Source organism: Delphinapterus leucas, chromosome 11, assembly GCF_059928025.1.
Source record: "Delphinapterus leucas isolate spDelLeu-1000000601 "Yukka" chromosome 11, BTC_Dleu_Yukka2, whole genome shotgun sequence".
Classification (NCBI taxonomy): Eukaryota; Metazoa; Chordata; class Mammalia; order Artiodactyla; family Monodontidae; genus Delphinapterus; species Delphinapterus leucas.
In genome coordinates this window covers 96,233,513-96,259,141 of record NC_143139.1, presented here as the reverse complement: position 1 = coordinate 96,259,141, position 25,629 = coordinate 96,233,513, and the positions used below count along the sequence as shown (strand labels likewise).

The following is a 25,629-nucleotide window of genomic DNA, read 5'->3' as shown; positions in this document are numbered from 1 at the left end:
GTACTATTTCAAGAATATTCTTTGTATCCTGGTCTGTATTCTGACCTCACAGTTTTTCCTTTCCCAGAATGTCATATAATTGGAGTCATGCAGTAACCAGCCCTGTTAGACAGGCTTCTTTGGCTTTTCGTAGTGCACTTGAGATTCATTCATGTTGCTGTGTTCCTCCCTCTTTATTTTTGAGTCTGTTTATCCATTTACCTGTCAAAGAACTGTCTCCAGTTTTTGGTGATTATGAATGAAGGGCTGTATAATGTATCGTCCAAACCAGGGAACTCTTTATAGAGTGCAGGGGGACGATGCTAGTATGTTGGGACAACAGGTGTGACCTGGGATTGTCCTCGGTGACTGGGATGTACCGTCATCCTACTCATTTTGTATCCTGCATAATGTGGAGCAGTGTCTTACGTGCATGGCAATGTATTCAGTATTTACTAATTGATCCGTGGAACTGAAGAGTGAAATAACAGGCCTTTTTTTTTTTTTTTTTTTTCGGTACACGGGCCTCTCACTGCCGTGGCCTCTCCCGTTGCGGAGCACAGGCTCCAGACGCACAGGCTCAGCGGCCATGGCTCACGGGCGCAGCTGCTCCGCGGCATGTGGGATCTTCCCGGACCGGGGCACGAACCCGCATCCCCTGCATCGGCAGGCGGACTCTCAACCACTGCGCCACCAAGGAAGCCCAACAGGCCTATTTTAAATAGCAAAATTCATTCAAATGTTGTGTGGTTTGGATATTTATTCATTTTTCTAATTAGAATATCCAGGCTTTTCAAAGTGGCCTAAAATCCTTTTACAAAATTACTGCTGTTGGCTTTCTCAAAAGCAAAATGGCGTGTGCATACATTATAAATGAGACGTGCGTTTGCCTTACCTCAAATCAGTTTAACCTGTTTTTGTTCTTTGTGCTGAGAACATTGAAGCTCTACTCTCTTCCCACAGTTCAAGTAACACCACAGGATTATTAACTATAATCACCATGCTGTACGTCAGATCCCCAGAACCTATTCATCTTATAAATGAAAGTTTGTACCCTTTGACCAACATCTGCCCCCATCTCCCTGGGAACCACTATTCTGCTCTCTGTTTCTTTGAGTTCAACTTCTTGTTTTTTAGATTCTGCATCCAAGTGAGGACATACAGTATTTGTCTTTCTCTGGCTTCCTCCAGGTTCATCCATGTTGTCACAAATGGCAGGATTTCCTTCTTTCTTTTTTATAGCAGAATATTATCCCATTGTATATTATATACTACATTTTCTTTATCCGTTCACCCATTGACGGATACTTAGGCTGCTTCCATATCTTACCTATTGTGAATAATGCGGCCATGCACACGGGGCTGCAGAGATCTCTTCATGATACTGACTTTGTTTCCTTCAGACATATATACCCAGAAGTGGGATCATATGGTAGTTCTATTTTTAATTTTTTTATGAACTCCCACACTGCTTTCCATGTGACTATACTAATTTCCATTCCCACCAGTGGTATACAAAGGTTCCCTCTTCTCCAGTCCTCACCAACGCTTATCTCATGTCTTCTTGACAATAGCCATCCTAACAGGTGTAAGGGGGTATATCTCACTGTGGTTTTGATTTCCATTTCCCTGATGATCACTGATGTTGAACACCTTTTCATATACCTGTTGGCCTTAAACTTCCCTCTTAGTACTGCTTTTCCATTTTTATTTGTTTTAAGATATCCTTTTTTTCTTTTTTTTTTTTAAATTGAAGTAAAGTTGATTTACAATATTGTGTTCGTTTCTGGTGTACAGCAAAGTGATTCAGATAGATAGATAGATAGATGCAACTGAATATGTAAGAATATATATATATATATATTCTTTTTCATATCCTTTTCCATTATAAGTTATTATAAGGTATTGAGTGTAGTTCGCTGCGCTATATAGTAGGAGCATGTTGTTTATCTATTTTATTTTATTTTTTAGAAAATTGGTGGGATTTTTTTTTTTAATTTATTTTATTTATTTATTTTTGGCTGCATTGGGTCTTCATTGCTGTGTGTGGGCTTTCTCTAGTTGCGGTGAGCAGGGGCTATTCTTCGTTGCGGTGTGTGGGCTTCTCACTGCGGTGGCTTCTCTTGTTGCAGAGCACGGGCTCTAGGTGCGCGGGCTTCAGTAGTTGTGGCATGTGGGCTCAGTAGTTGTGGCTCATGGGCTCTAGAGTGCAGGCTCAGTAGTTGTGACGCATGGGCTTAGTTGCTTCCCGGCATGTGGGATCTTCCTGGACCAGGGCTCAAACCCGTATCCCCTGCATTGGCAGGCGGATTCTTAACCACTGTGCCACCAGGGAAGCCCTCTATTTTACATTGATATGTAGTAGTGGTATCTGTTAATCCCAAACTCCTAATTTATCCCTTCCCCCGGCTTTCCCCTTTGGTAACCTTAAATTTGTTTTCTTTGTTTGTGAGTCTGTTTGTTTTGTAAATAAGTTCATTTGTATCATCTTTTTTAGATTCCACGTGTAAGTGATATCATATGAAATTTGGCTTTCTCTGTCTGACTTTCTTCACTTAGTATGATAATCTCCAGGTCCATCCATGTTGCTGCAGATGGCATTATTTCATCCTTTTTTATGGCTGAGTAGTATTCCATTGCATACACATAAACCACATCTTCTTTATCCATTCATCTGTCAATGGGCATTTAGGTTGCTTCCACGTCTTGGCTATTGTAAATAGTGCTGCTATGAGCACTGGGGTGCGTGTACCTTTTAGAATTAGAGTTTTTGCCTTTTCTGTATATATGCCCAGGAGTGGGATTGCTGGATCATGTGGTAGCTCTATTTGTAGTTTTTTAAGGAACCTCCATACTGTTCTCCATAGTGGCTGTACCAACTTACATTCCCATCAACAGTGAAGAAGGGTTCCTTTTTCTCCACACCCGCTCCAGCAGTTATTATTTGTAGACTTTTTGGTGATGGCCATTCTGACCAGTGTGAGGTGATACCTCATTATAGTTTTGATTTGCATTTCTCTAGTAATTAGTGATGTTGAGCATCTGTTGATGTGCCTGTTGGCCATCTGTATGTCTTCTTTGGAAAAATGTCTATTTCTGCTCATTTTTTGATTGGGTTGTTTGTGGGGTTTTTTGATATCGAGCTGTAGGAGCTGTTTTGTATATTTTGTTGGTCGCATCACTTGTAAATATTTTCTCCCATTCTGTAGGTTGTCTTTTCATTTTGTTTATAGTTTCCTTTACTGTGCAAAAGCTTATAAGTTTGATTAGGTCCCATTTGTTTACTTTCGCTTTTATTTCTTTTGCCTTGGGAGACTGACCTAAGAAAACATTGGTACAATTTATGTCAGAGAATGTTTTGCCTATGTTCTCTTCTAAAAGTTTTTCGGTGTCATGTCTTATATTGAAATCTTTAAGCCATTTTGAGTTTATTTTTGTGTGTGGTGTGAGGGAATGTTCTACTCCATTGATTTACAGCATCCAGCTTTCCCAGCACCACTTGCTGAAGAGACTGTCTTTTCTCCCTGGTATGTTCTTGGCTCCTTTGTTGAAGACTGTGTTCTAAGGTGTCCTTTAATCCCCCTTTTGGTTTCTTCTTGGACCCGTTGGTTGCTCAGGAGTGTGCTGTTTAATTTCCACCTATTTGTGGAGTTTTCACTTTTCCTCCCGTTATTGATTTCTACTTTCATACTCGTGTGGTTGGAAAAGACACTTAATGTGATTTCAACCTTCTTAAATTTGTTAAGACCTAAATATCATTCAGATTTGTTCGTGACTTAGCCTGTGATTCATCCTGGAGAGTGTTCTGTGTGTGCTTGAGAATGTGTGTCCTGCTGCTATAGGATGGAATGTCCTGAATACGTCTTTTGTTCCATTTGGTTCAAGTCCAGTTTTCCTTATTGATTTTCTGTCTAGATGATCTGTCCATCGTTGAAAGTGGGATATTAAAGTCCTCTCTTATTATTGCAGTACTGTCTATTTCTCCCTTCAGATCTGTTAATATTTGCTTATTATATTTAGGTGTTCCTGTGTTGGGTGCATAAATATTTGCAGTTGTTATATCCTCTTGATGAATTGACCCTTTAATCATTCTATAAAGACCTTTGTCTCTCGTTACAGTTTGTGACTTAGTCGGTTTTGTCTGATATGAGTATGGCTCTCCCTGCTCTCCTTTGGTTTCCATTTACGTGGAATAGCTTTTTCCATCTCTTTACTTTCAGAGATGTGTGTCCCTAAAGCTGAAGTGAGTCTCCTACAGGCAGTATATAGTTGTATCTTGTTTTTGTTTTTGTTTTTTTTTAATCCATTCAGACACTCTGTGTCTTTTGATTGGAGAATTTAATTTGTTTGCATTTAAAATAATTGTTGAGGGCTTCCCTGGTGGCGCAGTGGTTGAGAGTCCGCCTGCCGATGCAGGGGACACAGGTTTGTGCCCTGGTCCGGGAAGATCCCACATGCCGCGGAGCGGCTGGGCCCGTGAGCCATGGCCACTGAGCCTGCGCATCCGGAGCCTGTGCTCCACAACGGGAGAGGCCACAACAGTGAGAGGCCCGCGTACCACAAAAAAAAAAAAAAAAAATTGTTGATAGTTAAGGATGTACTATTGCCATATCTCATTAACTGTTTCTTGGCTGTTTTTGTAGCCCTTCTATTTGTTGCTTCCTCTCTTGCTGTCTTCCTTTGTGATTTGATGATTTTCCATAGTGGTATGTTTTGATTCCTTTCTCTTTTTCTTTTGTGTTTCTACTATAGGTTTTTGCTTTGTGATTACCATGAGGCTTACATAAAACATCTTACAGTTATAGCAGTCTCTTTTAAGCTAATAACAATTTAACTTAGATTGCATACAAAATCTCTACTCTTTTACTCTCCTTCCCTACATTTTATGTTTCTCATGTCATAATTTACCTCTTTTTATATTGTGTGTCCACTAATAAATTACTGTAGCTGTCGTTATTTTGACCACTTTCGTCTTTTAACCTTTATACTAGAGTTAAGGGATTTATACACCACTGTTACGGTATTAGAGTGTTCTGCATTTGGCTGTATGCTTACCTTCACCAGTGAGTTTTATACTTTCCTATGTTTTCATGTTACTGATTAGCATCCTTTCATTTTAGCTTGAAGAGCTCCTTCTAGCATTTCTTGTAGGACAAGTCTGGTGGCTGGCAGTTGTGTTTGTGTTTGTCTTTCCAGCTCTTTGAATATATCATCCCACTATATTCTGGCCTTCAGGATTTCTGCAGAGAAATCTGCTTATAGCCTTGCAGGGCTTCCATTTTATAGAATGAGTTTCTTTCTCTTGCTGCTATCAAAATTCTCTCTTTGTCTTTGATTTTTGACAGTTTTATTATATATTTCTTGGTGAAGATTTCTTTGGGTTGAATCTGTTTGGGGACCTATGAGCTCCATGTATCTGGATGTCCGCATCTCTCTCCGGATTTGGGAAGTTTTTAGAGATTATTTCTTTAAATAAGCTTTCTGCCCCTTTCTTCCTCTCTTCTCCTCCTGGGACTCCCACAATGCATGAATTGTGTTCTTGATGGTGTCCCATAATTCACATAGGCTTCTTTGCTCTTTTTCTTTTTTTCTTTGTTCTCTTCTGACTGGATAATTTCAACTGAGTTGTCTTCGAGTTCACAGATTCTTTCTTCTGCTTCAGTGGTCTGCAACCTTTTTGGCTCCAGGGACCAGTTTCGTGGAAGACAATTTTTCCACGGCCCGGGATTCGGGGTGGGGGGTGGTTTCAGGATGATTCAAGCGCATTACATTTATTGTGTACTTTATTCCTATTATTATTACATTATAATATATAATGAAATAATTATACAACTCACCATAATGCAGAATCAATGGGAGCCCTGAGCTTGTTTCCACTTGCCACTCACTGATAGGTTTTGTTTTGTTTTTCAGATTTATTTATTTTACCTATTTACTTATTTATTTTTTATTTTTGGCTGCGTTTGGTCTTCACTGCCACGCGCCAGCCCTCTTCCAATTGTGGCGAGCAGGGCCACTCTTCACTGCAGTGCACGGGCCTCTCAGCACAGCGGCCTCTCTTGTTGCAGAGTATGGGCTCCAGGTACGTGGGCCTCAGTAGCTGTGACCCATGGGCTCCAGAGTGCAGGCTCAGCAGTTGTGGCGCACGGGCCCAGATGCTCCACGGCACACGGGATCCTCCCAGACCAGGGCTCAAACCAGTGTCCCCTGCACTGGCAGGCAGACCCTCAACCACTGTTGCCACCAGGGAAGTCCCCACTGACAGGGTTTTGATATGAGTCTGCAAGCAATTGACTTATTATGGTTTCTGTGCAGTCAGACCTCCCTGCTAATGATAATGTGTATTTGCAGCCGCTCCCCAGCGCTAGCATCACCGCCTCAGCTCTACCTCAGATCATCAGGAATTAGATTCTCATAAGGAACGCACAACCTAGATCCCTCCCACGTGCAGTTCTGGTTCGAACCTACTGGGTTCATGCTCCTATGAGAATCTAATGCCGCCGCTGATCTGACAGGAGGCGGAGCTCAGACGGTAATGCGAGCGATGGGAAGCGGTTATGATTTCTGTCTCTATGTTGAACTTCTCATTTTATCTGTGTATTATTTCCCTGATTTTATTGAGTTGTCTGTGTTCTTGTAGGTTGATGAGCTTCCTTAAAACAATTATTCTGAATTCTTTGTCAGGCAATTCTTTGGGATCAGTTACTGGAAAATTATTGTTTCCCTTTGTGGTATCACGTTTCCTTGGTTTTTCCTGTTCCTTGGAGTCTTGTGTTGCTGTCTTTGCACTTCAAGGAGCAATCACCTCCTCCAGTCTTTAGTGCCTGGCTTTGGGTGAGAAATGCCTTCAGTAGTCAGCCCTGCTAGAGATGCGGAGCCTTACTCAGACCTTTTCTATGGATGCACTCACTCCACACTTCTTATTCCTCTTGGCGGGGTGACATCTCAGGATGGTATGTCTTTTCTCAGTCCCACAGAGCAGGGCCAGGTGCTGAGAGCCTTCTGCTTGCTCTCCCCAGGGCGCTGCCCTGAAATGCTCAGGTTGCTGTGCCCTCTGCGAATCCCAGAGTTGGGCTGACTTTTGCACATGCTCACTTTCTGTCTGCAAAGGCTTGCCCTCACCATCCGCAGGGGCGTGTGCAGGGAGCCAGCTGTGGGGCCAAAGGTGCATGGGTGAGGCATGCAGAGTGTTGGAGGGCCAGTTAGGGGCTCCCCAGGCAAAGTGTATCCAGTGGTTTGTGAGCAGGCCTCCTCATGGAGTTCGGGAAGTGGTTAGTGGAATCCACACAGCTTTGATGAGTTCTGAGCCCTGGCTGCTCTGCTTCCAGCCTCCCCCAGCCCCTAAGCTGTGTCGGTCACCTCAGTATCCTGGGTGGGATGAGAAAGAAAGAGGCACCCTTGGCAATGTCCCACACAGCTGGGGAGACCAGGCACCCGCTCACCACCCTCTCGCCTTCCCCCGTGGGAGGAATTGCAGGCCCCGTGGATCTCTCTTGGCACTGAGCTGTGCCGCCTTGGAGGAGGGGTGACATGGGCGCAGTGAGGCTATTCTTCTTACCCTCTTCAATGCATCCAGTCTTGGATTTTTTGCTCCAGCAGTGTGCTGGACCCTCTCTGCTGGACTCCTGGACTCCCACAAAGGCACTCTCATCTGTGGGTGATTGTCAAAACCAGTGTTCTCTAAGGGGTAATGGGAGAAAACTCCTATTCCATCATCTTACTGACGTCATTCCTGTTTTGGCTGTTGCTGACTGTAGACCTACTGCTCGCCGCAAGCCAGACTATGAGCCAGTTGAAAATACAGATGAGGCCCAGAAGAAGTTTGGCAACGTCAAAGCCATTTCCTCAGATATGTACTTTGGAAGACAAGCCAAAGCTGATGTAAGTGCCCAGGGAGTTTCTGTGTGGTCCCCACAGAGCAGGAGCCAGCAGGGCCACGGGAGGTGTGGGAGGAGGTGCTGGATGCTGAGTGAGATGGAGTCAGGCTGCAAGGGACCCCTGTCCCCAGAGTGCTGGAGCAGGACTCGAACCCAGGTCTTTCTGACTAATCGCCCCACTTTGCCGCTCCAGCTAGAGGAGTGATTGGAAGGCAGGGACAGTGTCTCATCTTTCTCTCATTCCTTTCTCAGAGTTTTGAACAGCCATCCATTCGATACCTTTTGAGTAAATTTCAGGAGATTTTTGATACACCTGTAATTTACTTAGCAATTTTTTAACCATAGTTAAATGAAGTATACAGATAGATTCTCGAGGGTAGGTATATTTATTTTCAGAAAAGAGATTATTGCCTCTTTTCTCAGAAATGTTAATGAGCTTATCGTAGTGGAGTCTGGCTAAGCAGTAAGACTCAAATGGAAATGGGGAGCTTAAAGGTTTCCTTTTAATTGTGAAGCACTAATGTGCTTACGCAAACTCTTAGAGATATGTGTTATTACTAAGGCTTCCTGCACGATACAGAGAATAATTATTTCCTAAAGTACCGATTTTATTTTGTAGCAGTAGAAATTCCACTAGCTTTTTTTTTTTTTTTTTTTTTTTTTGCGGTACGCGGGCTTCTCACTGTTGTGGCCTCTCCCGCTGCGGAGCACAGGCTCCGGAAGCGCAGGCCCAGCGGCCATGGCTCATGGGCCCAGCCACTCCGCGGCACGTGGGATCCTCCCGGACCGGGACACGAACCTGTGTCCCCTGCATCGGCAGGCGGACTCCCAACCACTGCGCCACCCTCCACTAGCATTTTGAGTGTATTTAGAGTTGCCACTTGGCTATTCTCCACCCACTAAAATCTGCCTTGTTTTAAAGTTGACAACATTCAAGTTCAGTTAGGAAATCACATAAGGCTATTGGGAGAGAGCTTCTTGGAGCGGCCTTTCCTGGCACCTGGGTGAGAGCAGCACATGACAGAGCTGTCACTGTCACTGTCCCTCTGGGTTCCCCTCCACTGACTGTTGTTGGCCGTGGCGTTGTGCGTTCATCTGTCTGCTTGTGACCCGCAGGACGTGAGCATCATGCCGGCCCCCAGCCCAGCCGTGATAGCTCCTCGATGATTCTTTCTGCAAAATTGCTCATGGTTTTTGGAGCCTAATGTTTCTTTTCTCCTGGTCTTGTCTAGTATGAAACCAGGGCTCGGCTGGAGAGGCTTTCGGCAAGTTCCTCCATCAGTTCTGCTGACCTGTTTGATGAGCAGAGGAAGCAGACGGCAGGTAATGTGGGGAAGGGGCAGGCGGGTAATGAGGCTGGTCTCCACCGTGTCTGCGGCATGAATACGTTTTCTCTGGATAGGACTTTTTACTTTACCAGGATTGTTAGCGGCCATTATTTGATGCTCCTGTGGCCTCTGTAAGTCAGGCAGAGCAGAAGTTCTTATTCCAGGCTTTGCATGTGAAGAGACCAAGTCATGGAATTTAAGCGACGTCCCCAAAGTTACCCGGCATGTCGTCTCCCTGAACCATCGTCACGGGCGGTGGGGTGCCTAGCATGGCGTGAACCTGGTGTCTGGCTCGTGTGGTGTCACAGCCTTGGAGGGGACAGCCCTGGGCTCCCGTGTGACGGGACCCACTCCCTAACTGTGAGACTTGGGGGATTTCAGGTCACCTTTAGCCTCGGTCTCCTCCTCTGTAAAATGGGTGGGTAATATCCATACCTACCTCACCAGTTTGTACTGAGGCTGAAATGAGGTCCTTTATGTAAAGTGTCACCTCGGGGTCTGGCACATGGCAGGCCCTCCCAGGCCCCTCCCGGACCCCAGGGGTAGTCAGAGCAGATAGAACAGGTGAGTCCACCAGCCTCCGCCTCCCAGGGGAGACAGAATGGGGCTTTGGAGCCAGGCAGGTAGAGAGGAGGGTCCAGAGCCCGATGAGGAGATGTCTGGGCCCCCCCAGGGAGTAAGCCTCAGCACACAGGCCCGTCATGGGCGTCCAGAACCAAGCGCCTCTCTGCTTGTCCCTCTGACCCTGAGCCGTAGGAAAGCCGTGTTCCAGTCCCAGTCAGCCCCAAGTCAGGCCTCGGGGGTAAGGGGAGGGCCACGTGTCCCCCTTATGTCATGGCCGACATTCAAGGAGCAGGGTCCTCTGAGGTCATTTCAGGAGCCCACTCGTCAGCAGGAGCACCCAGGCGGTGGGGGGGGGGATCTCCAAGGCCTTCAAGGCCCGGGACCACCTGTACCCCTCGTCTCCAGTCCTGGAGGAGCTGGGCGTGGGCACGGAGGGACCCCACGCGGGCGGCCGCTGGGCCCTGCAGCCACAGAGAACAACTGTTTTCTGAGTCCAGAGAGAAACAGCCCCAACAGAGAAGGTCATGGGGGAGACCCGAATGCCTGGGGCCTTCCGTTGGGGTTTGGGGGCGTTTCAAGAGCCACCGTGGCCCCCGGGGTGAAGCAGGCGCTGCCAGGCTGCTGTGCTGCAGTGAGAAGGGAGGGTTCTAGCCAGGTGGGTGGACCAGAGACCTGCGGGACACAGGCCCGGTACGCGGCCCCTGGGCAGGGAGCGTCCTAGGCCGCCCTCTGGCCTCCAGCAGGAGGAGCTGCTTTCTGACTGGCCGTTTCCTGCACTGGGCCTGGGTTGGGGCAGGTGTGGCTCACGGACTTGTGTTCTCACATGCGAACTTTCGGTGTTCTGACCTCTTGTCAGGGCACTTCCTTGTGCGGCCGCCCCTGGCAGAGGGGTGCTCGGCTCCTGTGGAGGCCTCCCAGGGTCCCGCCTCTGCCCCCTGTGAGTCAGTGCTGGGCTACCTCATGGGCGCCCTGGCACAGGGGCAGGGCAGTCCAGAGAACCTAACAGGTTGAAACTCACCCCTGGCCGTTTTTGTTTTTGTAATTCAAGTTACTGGAAGTTTCACTCTGAAACATTATTGTTTGTTTAAAAAAACCTTTCAGGGCTTCCCTGGTGGCGCAGTGGTTGAGAGTCCGCCTGCTGATGCAGGGGACACGGGTTCGCGCCCTGGTCCAGGAAGATCCCACATGCCGCGGAGCGGCTGGGCCCGTGAGCCATGGCCGCTGAGCCTGTGCGTCTGGAGCAACGGGAGAGGCCACAGCAGTGAGAGGCCCGCGTACCGCAAAAAAAACAAAAAAAACAGAAAAAAAAACAACCTTTCAGAGATCAAATGAGCAGCATTTCCAATTGTTGAAGGAAGGCTGCAGCCAGCGATGACGTTTACCTTCCTGTCCCCTTTCAGAGAACAAAGGTCCATTGATTTTTTTTTGGCCCTCTGTGGGTCCCAGACAAGCTCCTGTCCTGGGGACTCGCAGCCCTGATAGGACCATCCTGGGGTGCGAGGCTGCCCAGGGACCCTCAGCCCCTCCCCAGCGGGCAGTGGTCCTGCTGGCAGCACCTGCCCTCCCTCCCCCTCCCTCCTCCATCCCAAACCCAGATGGTTCAGACCACGATTACCCTCATTCTGCATCTCGTCAGATGCCTTTGATAAATGCTCTAAATGCAAGCGCACTGAACGCCGATCACTAAATATTTACTTTTTATTTAGAGTGCATTTCAGCAAAGAGCAAAAGCTGGTTTTAAGAGAGTATCCTGTGTTCCTTATCTTAAATGTTTCCCCATCCGTGAAATATCAGTGCCACTGGGTAGATCACCTTTATAATTTCTTCAGGGTTAAGGGGAAGATTTCTCCAAATTAGAAATGCCTCCTGGTACTTCCTGGGGGCGTGCTTTAACCCTGGCTTTGCTCCAAGGCCGCTCCCTTCCACGGTCTGGGAGGGAGTAGATGAGGAGCACATGTAAGCATCCACAGCTGGCACAGTGCCCGTCCCTGCCGTCACTCCAGAGCAGGGTCAGTTGGGGGACGGGGGATGGCCATCGCTGGGCACTGCCTCAGAGGGAGCCACTCAGGCTCAGAGGGAACCAGATGACAGAGCAGAGGTGGCTTTGTTCTTTGTTGAGAGCAGTGTCGGAACAGAAGAAGCTGGAAACCCAGCTTGCCCCTCTGGTGTATTTCTTTCCAAAACCTGGTTCTGATCATTTGAGTCTGAACGGGGCCACCCGGGAAGCCCAGGGCGCTGCGGACGGACACCTCTGTCCGGGCTCGGTGCGCACTGCCCAGGGTCGTAGGGGCTCCTGGCGCGTTTGCTGTTGTTCCTGGGTCTCGAGGCTCCCTGGAGGCACCTCGGCCACTCTCTCCCTTCCTCCTGGCTCTGGCCCGGGGTCCAGGAGCCTGGCCTCTTTGGGCCTGTCGGCCTTCAAAGCACTGACTTCAGTCGGCCGTCGGGCGGTTTTGTTTGGTGATTTGCTGAACATATTTGTCATACGTCACAGCTGTGCGGTGCTGTCGCCAACCAGGTTCAGTTACACAAACCGGAGTCTTGTCAACCTGAGCAAAAAGAAGGGGTGTCTGTGCGCCCGAGTGGAGCAGCCACCACAGCGCTTTGCTTCCACGTTAAACCTCCTGCCTCAGCTGTGCTCTCTCCTTTCTCAACGTTTCTCGAGTTGGAAGCTTGTAAGTGGAGGCGTTTCTGCTGAGGTCACGTCCGCTGACCTCTGGGGCACAGCCCCCTCGCCACTCCGGACCTCGCCACGCCATGGAGCAGCTGTGACTGGCCCTTTGCGCCCAGGATGTCACACTAGCTCTTCATTTCCTCTCAGATGCATCTTACCGGCTGGTAGCACCACCGTGCTGGGCTTTGAACCCCAGTCCTGTCACTGGGCTGGGCTAGGCTGTCGCTCTGTCATTGGCAAAGGGCTACAAGACTCTAAAATGTCACCCAGGGGCAGAGAGGAGAAGCAGCCACACCTGTGGCCCCTCCCCGAGTGCTGGGCACGGGATGGCGCTGTGGGAAGACACACTGTCTCTCCGGGGTGGCGTCCGTGCTGGAGGATAAATGCGTGCCTCCTATTTGGTTCTTGGAAAGGGACCTGGCTTCTGCTGCTGCTTAAGGGGCAGGCGGGTGTAGGGTGACCTGCAGAGCCGAGGGGCAGCTGGGCTGGCTCCCTGGAGGCTCTGCAGGGTTGGCGTTCTCTCACAAAGTCTCTGAGCCCCTCCGGCACCTTTTCACAGCTGTGTGACAAAAGTGCGCCACAGAAGCCCATCTGTCAGCTCTAGGGACCCCTTTATGTGTGACAACTCTGATGCGCTTCACCTGTGTGCAATATGCTGCTGTCTGTGTTGGGACAACCAAAACTAAAGCAGCAGAAACGCAGCCGACAGCGGCCTCGGTGAGGGGGAGGGGTCGGCCCCTACCTGGGAGCGCTGGCACTGCGCTTGGCCCTGCTGAGTCGGCAGACAGCCCCACCCACCCCTCTGCCTGTCCTCCTGGGGTGAGCCTCCTCCCGCACTGCCAGAGGCTTCCTCCTTCCCTCCTTGAGGAGGGAGTGGGAGGGGGACAGCCCTAGTCACAGACAGCTACAGCGTCGCCTCGCCCCCACCAGTAACCCCAGAGCAAGCAAACGGCTCCCCTCCCTTGAGAATGCGGGAATCCAGGAAGGCTCTGATTGGCTAGGTCTGGGTCACGTGCCCATGCATGGTTTAGGGGGCTGGGGGAGAGACCTCCTGCAGAGGAAGGGAGGAGGGCTTTTAGCAAAAGGGGGAAGAGATGCTGAGTCCGAAAAACCCACAGATGTCCGCCCATCTGCCATTTACTGAGTACTTCTCTGTCAGGTCTTGTGTTAAGTGCCTGGATGAAACGGGCCCAGAGAGGGTAAGGAACCTCTCCAAAGGCACACAGCTTGGAAGTGGCAGTGCCAGTATTTGAACCCGTGGTGGTCCTAAGACCTAGTGCTGCATCTTCTCTCACCGTGGGGTCTTGCAGCTGCTTCATGGTAGGGCTGGCGCTGAAACCCACCGCAGGCTCCTTTTCCCTTAACCACAGCTGCTGCTTATGGGCAGCTGGAGGGGAGGGGAGCCGAGTTCTCCAAAGCCATCGGGTCCCTGGGCACTGGCTGTGCCATCCCTGCGGTAGTGACGAGCCAGTGTCTGTCTGCTCTGTGTGCAGGAAACTACAACCTCACGAGCATGCTGCCCACGGCCCCCGACATGGCCCAGTTTAAGCAGGGAGTGAGATCCGTTGCTGGAAAGCTCTCCGTCTTTGCTAACGGAGTCATGACTTCGATTCAGGTTAGTGAAACGGGGATGACGTTAACTGAGTTTGATGGTGGGTTCATAGTTTTGAAAATGAGATTCGGACCACTCTTCAATTGCTGGAAAATCAGATTTTATATTATTGATTTATATTTTTGCTACAGTGTAACCCAGGACATCATGAAAACCAGAAATTATAATTTCATATTTGTTTAAATTTTCTAAGTTATGACTCTAGAGGAATTGTTACAGGAATTGTCATGATCATGACCTACTTTTTTCCTCTATTGAAACAGAAATATTAAGAAGAAAATAAAAAATTACCCAGAACCCCACCTCCCAGGGCAGACTTCCGTTAATATTTGGTTTATTCTGTGTTGATTCTAGGCTTCTGTGCATATACCTGTTTAAAATTTGTAAAGGATTATATCGTGTCTGTGGTTTTACACCCTCTTTTTCCTTCATGATGTTTTGTTATGAGCACTTCCGTGTAGTTAAAAAGTCTTCAGAAACCACATTCTGTTGAGTGAAAATAGATGTAATTTATTTAAATATTCCCCGAGTTGGGTATTTAGATTGTATTTCAGTCTTTTAAATGAGGCAGGAGGGGAACGTGCTCATGTGTAATGCTTTAAGGCCGGCTCGGGTTATACGAAGGCGACTTTGTGAACCTTCTTGCTTACCTCACGTTATTTTAGGACGCTATTGATTACGTGAAACATGGCTGTAGGGAGTAGGACCTAATCGACGTGGACTCTGCTGCCTCTAAAGGGGGCTCCCGGGTCGGGGAGGCGCCCCCACTGTGGAGAGCTCCTCGGCCCTGGGGCTCCAGCTGTGGGTGACACAACCTTTGGTTAGAATTCGCAGAGCTCTTTCACGTCCCTTAGGTCAGCCGAGCCCACACCAGACCTTCCGCGGAGGTGACATCCCTATTTTTTATAGGTGATCATCCCCAGTTTATGGATTGAAAAACAGGCACAGAGAGGTTAAGGTGCTCCTGCAAGATCCCTCCGCTGAACCAGAATTTCAGGGTTCCTCTGTCCCCCCATCACACCTGCCCCCTGGAGGGCTCACCATGGGGCCCTGCACCCCTCACCATCCTTCCCACAGCCCAGGGGCCGCAGCGCAGGCGCCAGGAGCTCCCGGTTCCCACTTCCTCGGGTGCGGGTTCCCGTCGCTGCGGCGCCCGTTTTGGTGACGCTGATAGTCGTAAACTTTCGTGTTGGTTCTTTCTGTAGGATCGCTATGGTTCTTAATACTGACGTTGCGATATGTATTTCCTGGAGAAATTCCTCTTTAAATGAACCAGTGACCACGTCACAGACGGCAGTGAAGACCAGCCAGTTTTGTGGATTGTTTTGCTACTTTTTCACAGGGTATACATACATTACTGATTTTTAATATTTCTTTTGAGAAATTGTTATTTTTGATGTAGTAGAAGCTTCCCTGCGATTTCTGTTTTGCGTGACTTCCTGCACACACCTTCCTTCTGGCATATCCGTGCACACCCCTGCTTAATTTCCTTGGACTCTTTGGTTCCAACAGCTGGGGGTCTGGAAACAAGGGCTCCTCCACCTCTCCTTGGGGGCGGGGGGGGGCGGTCTCAGTGCTGTGAGGCTCATGGGCTAAGGGTTACCAGCATTAGCTGATACGAGGAGGGCCTGGAGAAACAAAATTCACGACATACATTTCATTAAAAAGGGAGCAAAGAATAAAAACAAAAGACCAAAAATGGCTGGTGTCTAATTTGAGATTGCTTCGTTTATATTTCCACATATTAAGGTGATTTCATGTTTAAAGACGTCTGTCCCTTTGAAATTGTTTATTTTGGATGATCGACAAATTTAAAAATAGTTTTCAGTGAGAGCTTTTAACAGCCTAAGCTTCTGCACTGCCAAGCAAATTAATCTTTTGACAAGGCGTTGCTGTTTGAATTTATGAGAAATGTAAGATGAGAGCTCCCTAAGTGCATTTATAAATAGATATAGTGTACAGAAGTAAAAATGAATAAGGTAAGAAGACACACCCACAGAAAATATTCCAGTACATGGGAAAATAGTCATTGTAATGGGGTAGTTTTCTTAACATTTTTTATCTTAATCTTGGTTTTCAAAAAATTACAGAATGTGTACAAATGAATAAAAGAAAAATAATTTGGCTGTGTTTTAGACAGCATTAGAATATATTGTCCAGCACATTAAAATATATTTGAAATTTGATGAACCAGAAATGTGGTTTCAACGGGATATTTTGTGAATTTTTCTTAAAAGCTCAAATTTGTAGGCTTCTAAATATAATAAACAGTTGTGGCAGATCGTGTTGCCTACTTTTTTTTTTTTAACGAAAGCTTTCCTGATGAATCATAAATCAGGGCTCATGGTGTAACATTGGTGCGCACTTGATTAGCACATAATTCCAGATGGATCTGTTTTTAGTGTGTGTGTGAGGCCTGAGGTGCAGCTGTCCTGAACTGAGATGTTGTCCGTAGCGCCGGAGCAGGGCGGGAGCCCTTGTTGGAAGTGAGGTCACCTCCGCTGACCTCTGGGGCACAGCTCCCTCGCCACTCCCTCGCAGAGTGGCATCTTTCAAGCCCAAAACGCTGCTCTAACAAGGTGCCACAGCCCAGGCAGCCTAAACGGTGGAATGTACTTTCTCAAAGTCCTGGAGGCGAGAAGGGCAGGCTCAGGGTGGCTTTGGAAGGGACTCTTTCCCGGGCTTGCAGACAGCTGCCTTCTCTTCTGTGTCTCATCCAGCCTTTCCTCGGAGAGAGCCAGAGGTCCCTCTGTTGTCTCTTCCCCTTACTATAAGGGCACAGTCCTGTGGGATCTGGGCCCCTTTAACCTTAATTATCTCCTTAAAGGCCCCATCTCCAAATGCAGTCATGTTGAACTTTAGGGGGACACAATTCCGTCCATAACAGCGTCCATGAGACGCTCCCACACTGAGTTAGCCCTGCTCCAGGCTGGGGCCTGGGCTCAGTCCACCTGCAGGAAAACCTCCGAGCAGGTTATGTTCCCATTTTACGGAGGGAGCGAGTGAGACTCAGTGAAAGGTCCTCCCCCCGACTCTGAATGTGGCCTTGCTTTTCTCCATCATTGAACTTCTTCACGCGAAGGGCCTCTGGACCGCAGGGCCGGGGCTGGCAGGAGCCCCATCTGGGTGGGCTCACCCCACCTCACAGCACTACCCGCCCCATGGTGTTTTGTTTCGTAATCAATTTGCATGAGTGCTTCAAATACTAAAGATGTTAGTTAATAATTGTTCTAACAAATCACATTTGGGATCTATTGACTAAAAAAGAAAATGGTGGGCTTCCCTGGTGGCGCAGCGGTTAAGAATCCGCCTGCCAATCCAGGGGACACGGGTTCGAGCCCTGGTCCGGGAAGATCCCACGTGCCGCGGAGCAACTAAGACTGTGCACCACAACGACTGAGCCTGCACTCTGGAGCCCGCGAGCCACAACTACTGAGCCTGCGTGCCACAACTACTGAAGCCCGGCTGCCTGGAGCCCATGCTCCACAACAAGAGAGGCCACCGCAATGAGAAGCCCGCGCACCGCAACGAAGAGTAGCCCCCGCTCGCCACAACTAGAGAAAGCCCGCGCGCAGCAACGAAGACCCAAAGCAGCCAAAAATAAATTAATTAATTAATTTTTTTAAAAAGTAAATGGTGATATGACAGTCCAAGGACCTGAAGGAAACTGGCCGAGACTGGGCTGTAGGGTTAAGCAGTGGCGCTTCGAAAAAGCTATTTATTATGCTTTTGTTCTTGAGAGCAAAGCCAGTGAGGGCCAGGAATTTCTGTGAAATTGGGAAAAGCAAAGGGAGAGAAAGGGGAAGGGGAAGGAGACGTTTTACCAGAACAAGCTCTCTGTGAAAATGCAGCATTTTCTGATCACCTTAAAGAGCTGTTGGGAATGTAGGTAAATGGATGTGAATGGAGATGTAGGTGCTGCCTGGAGGGGGCTTTCCCAGTGAGCTTGAGCACAACAGTGAGACCATGGGGCTCCCAAGGGGGTCGGGAGCCTGCGGGGCCTGGGTGGTGCTGGGGGCCCGAGCAGAGCCTACCCGAAGGCCTCAGACGGACGCCAGGACTCCGGCCAGACTCCCCCCTCCCACTTGCTCACAGGCAGTTTGAGGCTTCAGGACACCTGTGTCCTTCTCGCCTCTGGACGCTCAGCCTGAGCACCTGGCTCCAACGTGACTCTCCCCCAAATAGTGCCACGCCACCTCGGGAACCCGGGGTCTCCTCGCTGGCCCCTTCCAGCTGTCTGCGCCTCCCCCAGACCTCCACTGTGCCGGGCCCCTCTCGGACCTGGGCCGGCCTCCTGGGTGCTGGCCAGCGTGCCCCTCCTCCCACCTAAGGCCCCACCCTCAGGTCTTCTTCCTTCTCAGTGACCCCGATCTCCCTTCTAGAAATTGCAGCCCTCCCCCAGACACTTCTGATGCCCCAAGTCCTGCTCTCCTTTCGCCTTTTCCCGCAGTTCCCTCCCTCGTCCTGTTTATTGCTTGTGTCTTCCCAGCACCGGTAGAACACAAGCGCCCTGAGGACAGGGTTGTTGGTCCATCTGGTTCACGGGTTCTGCCAGTGCCTAGACCCGTGGCTGGAACACATTTTGAGGGAAGGGATTCCGTCTTCCCAGCCCTGCCCCGCAGAGGGTGATGTGCTAGCGTGACAGGAGATGCTGCAGCAGGAGCTGGGCCGGGCCTCAGGCAGGACTCTGGGGCTCGAACCCTGGACAGACTTAACCCGGCACCACTAAACCTGTGCCGCAATCCCTGTTTTAGGCACACTTTCCAGCCATCTCTTTCACCACCACTCGTTTTGGTTTGTTCATAACGCTTTCCCTGCCCACACTCCCAAGAGCCCGGCAGGCCCACTGCCATAAAAAGCAGGTCGCTAAGGTGGGCAGACGGGTGGCAACCGCCCAGGACACGCGGCGGGCGGCGGCAGTGGCGTAAGAGGATTCGGGAAGCCCGGCGTCAGGGTCTGGGTCTGCCACTGGGACTCGGGGTGACCGTGACCTCCCAGGGTCAGACCCTGAGGCCCCAGCCCTCCCCCAGCGGTGCTCCTGCGCTCAGGATGTGGTGTCACTGACCTTCCTCCCAGACCCGAAAACTGCTGTGCTCTCTGTGGTTACGTGGCTCAGACACCCTTGTTTGCGCTGAGTCATGTGATCCATTTACAAAGGCACCTGTGCTTTCTCCCGTCCCTTCCATTCCGGGTCCATTTTCCTCTATTTGTAGTTCTTATCATTCTGCCCACCCAGGTCATTTGTCTCGCTGAAAACAGCAGTGCAGTGGCAGGAGCGCCAGCCGTGGGCCCGGCCTGGACAGATGGATAGACAGACGGACGGAGACACCGGGGGTATCTCTGACCACACAGGCTCCTCCCCTGGCCGCCACCCTCTGGGCTGGTCCCTCTCCGGGGCCCGAGGCGCCGGGTCATGGGGGCCCCCTGCCCGCTGTGTGTCCCAGCTTTGCCCTGAGGATTTGGTGCTGACTCCCCACGCCTGGGTCACCCTTTTCCTGCCCCCGTCCCCACCCTGCTGCCCTGCACCAGACATGAGCTCAGTCTTCTGAGCGCCCAGTTCCTCTCTTGCACTCTCTGACCGTCCTGTCGGCTGGGTCACTGCGCCCTCGTCTGCACCGCACGCCACAGGTGTGGGCCTTGGCCTCCCTTTCAGCGGCGCAGACGGCCCCGGGCTGCACGTGGGGCTCAGGCACCCAGGGCTCCGCCTGAGTTTAGGTGGACCCTGCCGGGCATTTGAGTCAACCCTCCTCCCTCGCACCGGCTCCTGCGGCCCCTCGCCTCCCCAACGCACCCGCACCGGGTCCTCCGAGGACCACCGGGGCCTTGGTGAGAGCGGCCCCTGCGCCGCCGCTCCCGCCGCCGCTCCCGCCGCCGCTCCCGCCGCCGCTCCCGCCGCCGCTCCCGCCGCCGCTCCCGCCGCCGCTCCCGCCGCTCCTTCCGCGTGCGGAGAGCTAGTGCAGCGCCTCCTCCCCACGTGTGCCCAACCCCACGGCCTCCACACGAGCTGGCCCCAGCTGGCCCCGGCCGGGGGACTCTGCAGCCCCGGGGCCCTCCTCCAGCTGCTCGCTTACACACAGAGGCCCTGCTGTCCCCCCAGCTCGCGCCCTCCGCCAGCTCCCTCAGAGTGGTCCACGGACCCCTCGGGCCGCCCCCCTGTCGGCCCCCCGCGGGCCCAGGGGCAGCCAGGCTCTGTCTCTCCTCCGGGCCTTTCCCCAGCGGCGGCCTCTGCTGGGAATAACCCTCACGGGCGGTGGTTACGAGCTTGTTCAGGAGGTTAACAGGCTACGAGGGGCGATGGCAGTTTCACCGCTTCATCGTCCAAACGGGGAGGAGAGCAGGGCCCACCGCCTCGCGGTGGGAGGAACGATGGGAGGAACCACAGGAAGTGCATGAGGTGCCTAGTGGGGCCCCCCTGCACACAGTAGGCCCGTGGCTTGGGCCCTTGGGTGAGGCCCCCGAAGGTAGGTAAGGCATCCCTGCCTTTCTTCACGGAGAAAGCACAGAGGCACGGAGTGTGCCCAGGATGTGCTCAGGTCACATGGGTAAATGCGGGTATGGGGGGGTGCCAGCCTGGGGTCCCCCTCTGCAGGGCGGCCTCACGGAAGTGGTCTCATTCCTCCCTTCACTGAAGCACCCGCCGTGTGCTCTCAGCACACACCCGAGTGACCATCATCCAGCACCCAGCAGGCTCCCTGTGCCCCTTCTGTCCCTGTTCAGGCCTCTGTCCTGCCCCCTCCCCGAGTTCCTCAGGCTTTGGAGGAGAGGCTGAGAGAGGCCCAACCTGGCTTCAGTGTAGTAAGTATAGGGGCGGAAAAATTCTTTTTCCTTCTACCCTCCTAGGTTCTCTGGCTGGGGCCCTGTAGAATTAGACTGACTAAAGGCAGATTAACAAGAGAAAAGCAAACACAGGTGTGTTAACACGTGTATCGCACATACACACGGGAGCACCCGTGGTTAGGACCAAGGTTTCTACAGCATCCTTTTTTTCTTTTTTAATAAATTTATTTTATTTATTTATTTTTGGCTGCATTGGGTCTTGGTTGTTGCGCGCAGGCTTCCTCTGGTTGTGGCGAGCGGAGGCTACTCTTCGTTGAGCTGTGGAGGCTTCTCATTGCGGTGGCTTCTCTTGTTGCAGAGCACGGGCTCTAGGCGTGCGGGCTTCAGTAGTTGTGGCGCGAGGGCTTAGTTGCTTCGCGGCATGTGGGATCTTCCCGGACCAGGGCTCGAACCCGTGTCCCCTGCATTGGCAGGCAGATTCTTAACCACTGCGCCACCAGGGAAGTCCTGGATCAGTGTTTGATCGAATAGCTGCGCACTATAGCCCAGCCACATTGACATAAAACTGACCATTGCAGGTTCCAGTCAACCCCGATGGCCTATCGAATTTTCCAGTTTAGTAGAAATGAAGAATCGGGAATCAACATGATCTAAGGCTTGATATGCATTGTAAATCTGGGGAAAAATGCATTTAGGAAAAACTGTCAACCTGTCAGCTTCCTCCTGGGGACAGGATTTGGAGTTGGTTTTTAAAATTATTACGGTTTCTTTTTTAAAGTAAGTTCTCGAATTAAGTATTCCATGACTACAAATATACACACAGCAGACTGGATTTTCACAAGTGATGCCCCCATAAAACCAGCACCAGAAAGTCTCCTTGGGCCCCTTCCCAGTCACTGTCTCCCATCGTGAGGTCTTCTCAAACCGCAGTCAGCACTGCTTGCTTTGTTCCTTTTTGCGGGTCTACATTTTCTCACTCAATATTGTATTGGTGGCTTTGTCCACGCGGTTGTTGTGATTTGCTCATTTTCAGCGCTACTTTTCCATTTTGTGAATACACCACGGGTGTGTATCCGTTCTCTTGTTGAGACTTCTGGGTTGTTTCTGGTTTGGGGTTATTATGAATGAAGCTGCTGTGAACGTTCAGGTATGAGATTTGGGGGGAACATCTGTGCACTTTCTGTCGTATGTACCTGGGGTGGAGCTGCCAGGTCATAGGGTGTGTGTCTTCGGAAGATATTGCCAAAATGTCTTCCAAAGAGGCTGTAACCATGGGCACCCTCACCAGCAGCGTGGGTGCCCCAGTTCCTCCCCCTCCACAGTCTCGCCGGCAGTGAGTGGCGTCTGTCTTTTCACTCGAAACCTGCTGGTAGGTGAACAGTGCTATGATATCACAACACACCTTTAACCTCATTCCTTGATGACTAACACATCTGCACGTCCACGCTTTTATTACTGACCTTTTCCAGATCCTCTTCTGTGAAGTCATTCGCTCCTGTTTTGATCTTCTTTATCATATTGATTTGTAGGAGTTTCCTATATCCTTTTCCAGATCCTCTTCTGTGAAGTCATTCGCTCCTGTTTTGATCTTCTTTATCATATTGATTTGTAGGAGTTTCCTATATATTCTAGATACAGACCTTTGTCATAAATTTATATTGCAAATATCTTTTTTCTTAATTTATTTATTTATTTTTGGCTGTGCTGGGTCTTTGTTGCTGCATGTGGGCTTTCTCTAGTTGCAGCGAGCAGGGTAGCGCTACTCTTTGTTGCGGTGCGCGGGCTTCTCATTGCAGTGGCTTCTCTTGTTGCGGAGAACTGGCTTTAGTTGCGTGAGCTTCAGTAGTTTGGCACACGGGCTCAGTAGCTATGGCTCACAGGCTGTAGCACGCAGGCTCAATAGTTGTGGCGCACAGGCTTAGTTGCTCTGCAGCATGTGGGATCTTCCCGGACCAGGGATCGAACCTGTGTCCCCTGCACTGGCAGGCGGATTCTTAACCACTGTGCCACCAGGGAAGTTCTTTGTTGCAAATATCTTTTCCCACTCTGTCTGTTACCTTTTTCTCTCTCTTAATGAACAGAAATTCTTAATTTTAGTGTAGCCTAATTTATCAATCATTTCATTTATGGTTAGCGCTTTTTGTGTCCTCTTTAAGAAGGCTTTGCATAACCCAATAAAGATATTCCCTTGTTTTCTTCTAGAAGCTTTGTTCGCTTTTCTCATTGCTTGATTCTCAATACACTGGGAGTTGATATGTATGTATGGTATGGGTGTTACCAAATTCAGGTTTGGCTGCTCGTTGCTCAAGAATCCAATACTGATGGGACTTCCCTGGTGGTCCAGTGGTTAAGAATCTGAGCTTCCAGCGCAGGGGGCATGTGTTTGATCCCTGGTCGGGGAACTAAGATCCCACATGCCACATGGGCACAGCCCCCCCCCCAAAAAAAAAAGAAGAAAGAAAGAATCCAATACTTAGAGACAAGTGTTGCGTAAAAGGAAATATAGCTTTATTGAGGAAACTTGGAACCCTGGGGAGAAGGTGAAGTCATGTCCCAAAGAACCAACTCCCCTTTGTTGATCAAGGGGCAAGAGTTTTTTTGTTTTGTTTTGCTTTTTAAATATTTTTATTTATTTGGTTGTGCTGGGTCTTAGTTGCGGCAGGCGGGCTTCTTAGTTGTGGCATGCAAACTCTTAGTTGCGGCATTCATGTGGGATCTAGTTCCCTGACCAGGGATCCAACCTGGGCCCCCTGCATTGGGAGTGCGGAGCCTTAACCACTGTGCCACCAGGGAAGCCCCGAGGGGCCAGAGTTTTTAAAGGGGAATCTCTGGGGTGCGTAGGCAGGGGTGTAAGGAGGCTACATGCAGAACAACACAGTTAGCTCTGAAAATCATCTTAAAATTGGTCACTGGTGGTCTGATCAGGGTCATCTTGACTATTTTAAATACAGTTAATTTTCAGTTCCAAGGTCGGTTTGTTCTCATTTCCTTGAGGCCAGTTCCCTGAATTGTGTAAGATGGAGCAGCTTATGTCATGGCTACAGCCTGGTCATCATGTAGTTAACTCCTTCCACCTGGTGGGGGCTTCAGTGCCTATAAAAGAGCACAAAGGACGCGGCTCAGAATATTATCTAAAGCCCTTGAGGAGGAAATAAAGGTCCTTGACTTTGTTTAATGACTAAACTATTATTATTTTGTCTTGTTTGACTATTTTCCTTTGCGTCTGTGTTTTTTCATTTTTCTGATTAAATGTATTGTTTGACTAAAGTTTTTCTACAGACAAGAGGCAGGCAGGGGACTTGGCAGGGGTGGTTCTGTCCTAGGAAGGCCCCATAGGGTCCTGCTCCCTTATATGGGGAATGGTGTTGAAACTCACTTATATCCATATGGATATCCCATTGACTCAACACCATTTATTAAAGCTGTATGTTATTGTTACTATTGTTAGTTTTTTAACTCTTACATGTTATTTCTCTTATTTCAACAATTGTGAGGGCTTCCCTGGTGGCACAGTGGTTAAGAATCCTCCTGCCAATGCAGGGGACACGGGTTCAAGCCCTGGTCCGGGAAGATGCCACATGCCGTGGAGCAACTAAGCCCATGAGCCACAACTACTGAGCCTGCGTGCCGCAACTACTAAAGCCCACACACCTAGAGCCCGTGCTCCACAACAAGAGAAGACACAGCAATGAGAAGCCCACGTGCCGCAACGAAGAGTAGCCCCCACTCTCCACAACTAGAGAAAGCCTGCGTGCAGCAACGGAGACCAGGTGCAGCCAAACGTAAACAACTAAATAAATAAATTTATTTAAAAAACACACACACAATTGTGAATCTTCTTAAAATTTTCCTTAAAACTGAAGGACCACACCTGTGCTGGAAGGACAAGCAGGGGCCAGGCAGATGCTACCCTGAAATCGGCCCCATTTGCTGAGCCCTGTGGTGTGGCTGGCCCTACCCGGGCCTTGCCTATGATTCACTATCGTCCCCATTGTGCTGGGGAGGAGACTGAGGCCCGGGAGCCAGGGGACTTACCCACAGCACACAGGTCGTGCTCACACGGTAGAGCTGGAATTTGAATCCAGGCACATCCAGCTCCATGGCTGTTTTGAAGGAGAATGGTGATGACAACGACGAGCATTTGAGGTGACTTTACAGTTCTCAGAGCGTCCTGCAACCGGAGAGGGGCTGTGACTCTGGTCCATTGCTCCTGGCTGGCTCCGGCTGGAGGACAGGGCCTCGGAGCCCAAAGAGAAAGGCAAACCCACCTGAGGAGGGGACATATTTCAGGGTGGCTGTAGCTGAGACGTTCCTGGGGCTTCCTGGAGGAGATGCAGACAGGGTTTGGAGGGTAGGGGTAGTGGTGGTAAGAGAGTCTTCCTGGAACTCACCCAGAAGACCGAAGGCGCTTCGGAAATGGCAGGAGTCTGCCTCGATGATTTCTTCCTCTTACTCAGAAAAATACCACATCAGGCCAGGAAAACCCAGCCACGGATCCTGGAGACATAATTGGTATTTAATCTGCTTGTCTTATCCATTTGGAGAGTGGAACAGCAAGGGAATCTGCCAGAACTGGAGCCAGATGCCCAGATAATATGGTTAGGGCCAAAGCTGTGTGGACAGACAGCCTGACAAGTGTCCTGGGAGGACGAGGGAGTGAGGCCACGGACCACAGAAGCACAAGCCCTCATGGCGAGAGGGTTACCCTGTCCACCTCCATGGTGCCCTCCCTGCCCAGGCCCCCAGGTAGCCGGCACTTCACTCTGAACCGGGGAGGGAAGGATGGATATTATTTCTACTTTGAGGTTGAGGAAACTGGCG

General features: G+C 50.1%; 1 protein-coding gene across 4 annotated transcripts in view; it reads left to right on the top strand.

Annotated features, from left to right (window-relative positions):
- Nucleotides 1–15,371, top strand: part of ARFGAP3 (ARF GTPase activating protein 3) — a 55,832-nt gene extending 40,461 nt beyond the window's left edge. For 3 of the 4 annotated variants that reach the window (XM_089921409.1, XM_022596602.3, XM_022596601.3), the window contains 4 exons: nucleotides 7,737–7,860; nucleotides 9,089–9,179; nucleotides 13,913–14,034; nucleotides 15,237–15,371. In XM_089921409.1, the coding sequence (XP_089777535.1) occupies nucleotides 7,737–7,860; nucleotides 9,089–9,179; nucleotides 13,913–14,034; nucleotides 15,237–15,254 (355 nt within the window). In that variant the 3' untranslated portion in view covers nucleotides 15,255–15,371. Of the gene's footprint in view, nucleotides 1–542; nucleotides 6,056–7,736; nucleotides 7,861–9,088; nucleotides 9,180–13,912; nucleotides 14,035–15,236 lie in introns of those variants that run through there. The other variant, XM_089921410.1, reaches the window with a different exon arrangement.
- Nucleotides 15,372–25,629: the final 10,258 nt, after the last annotated feature.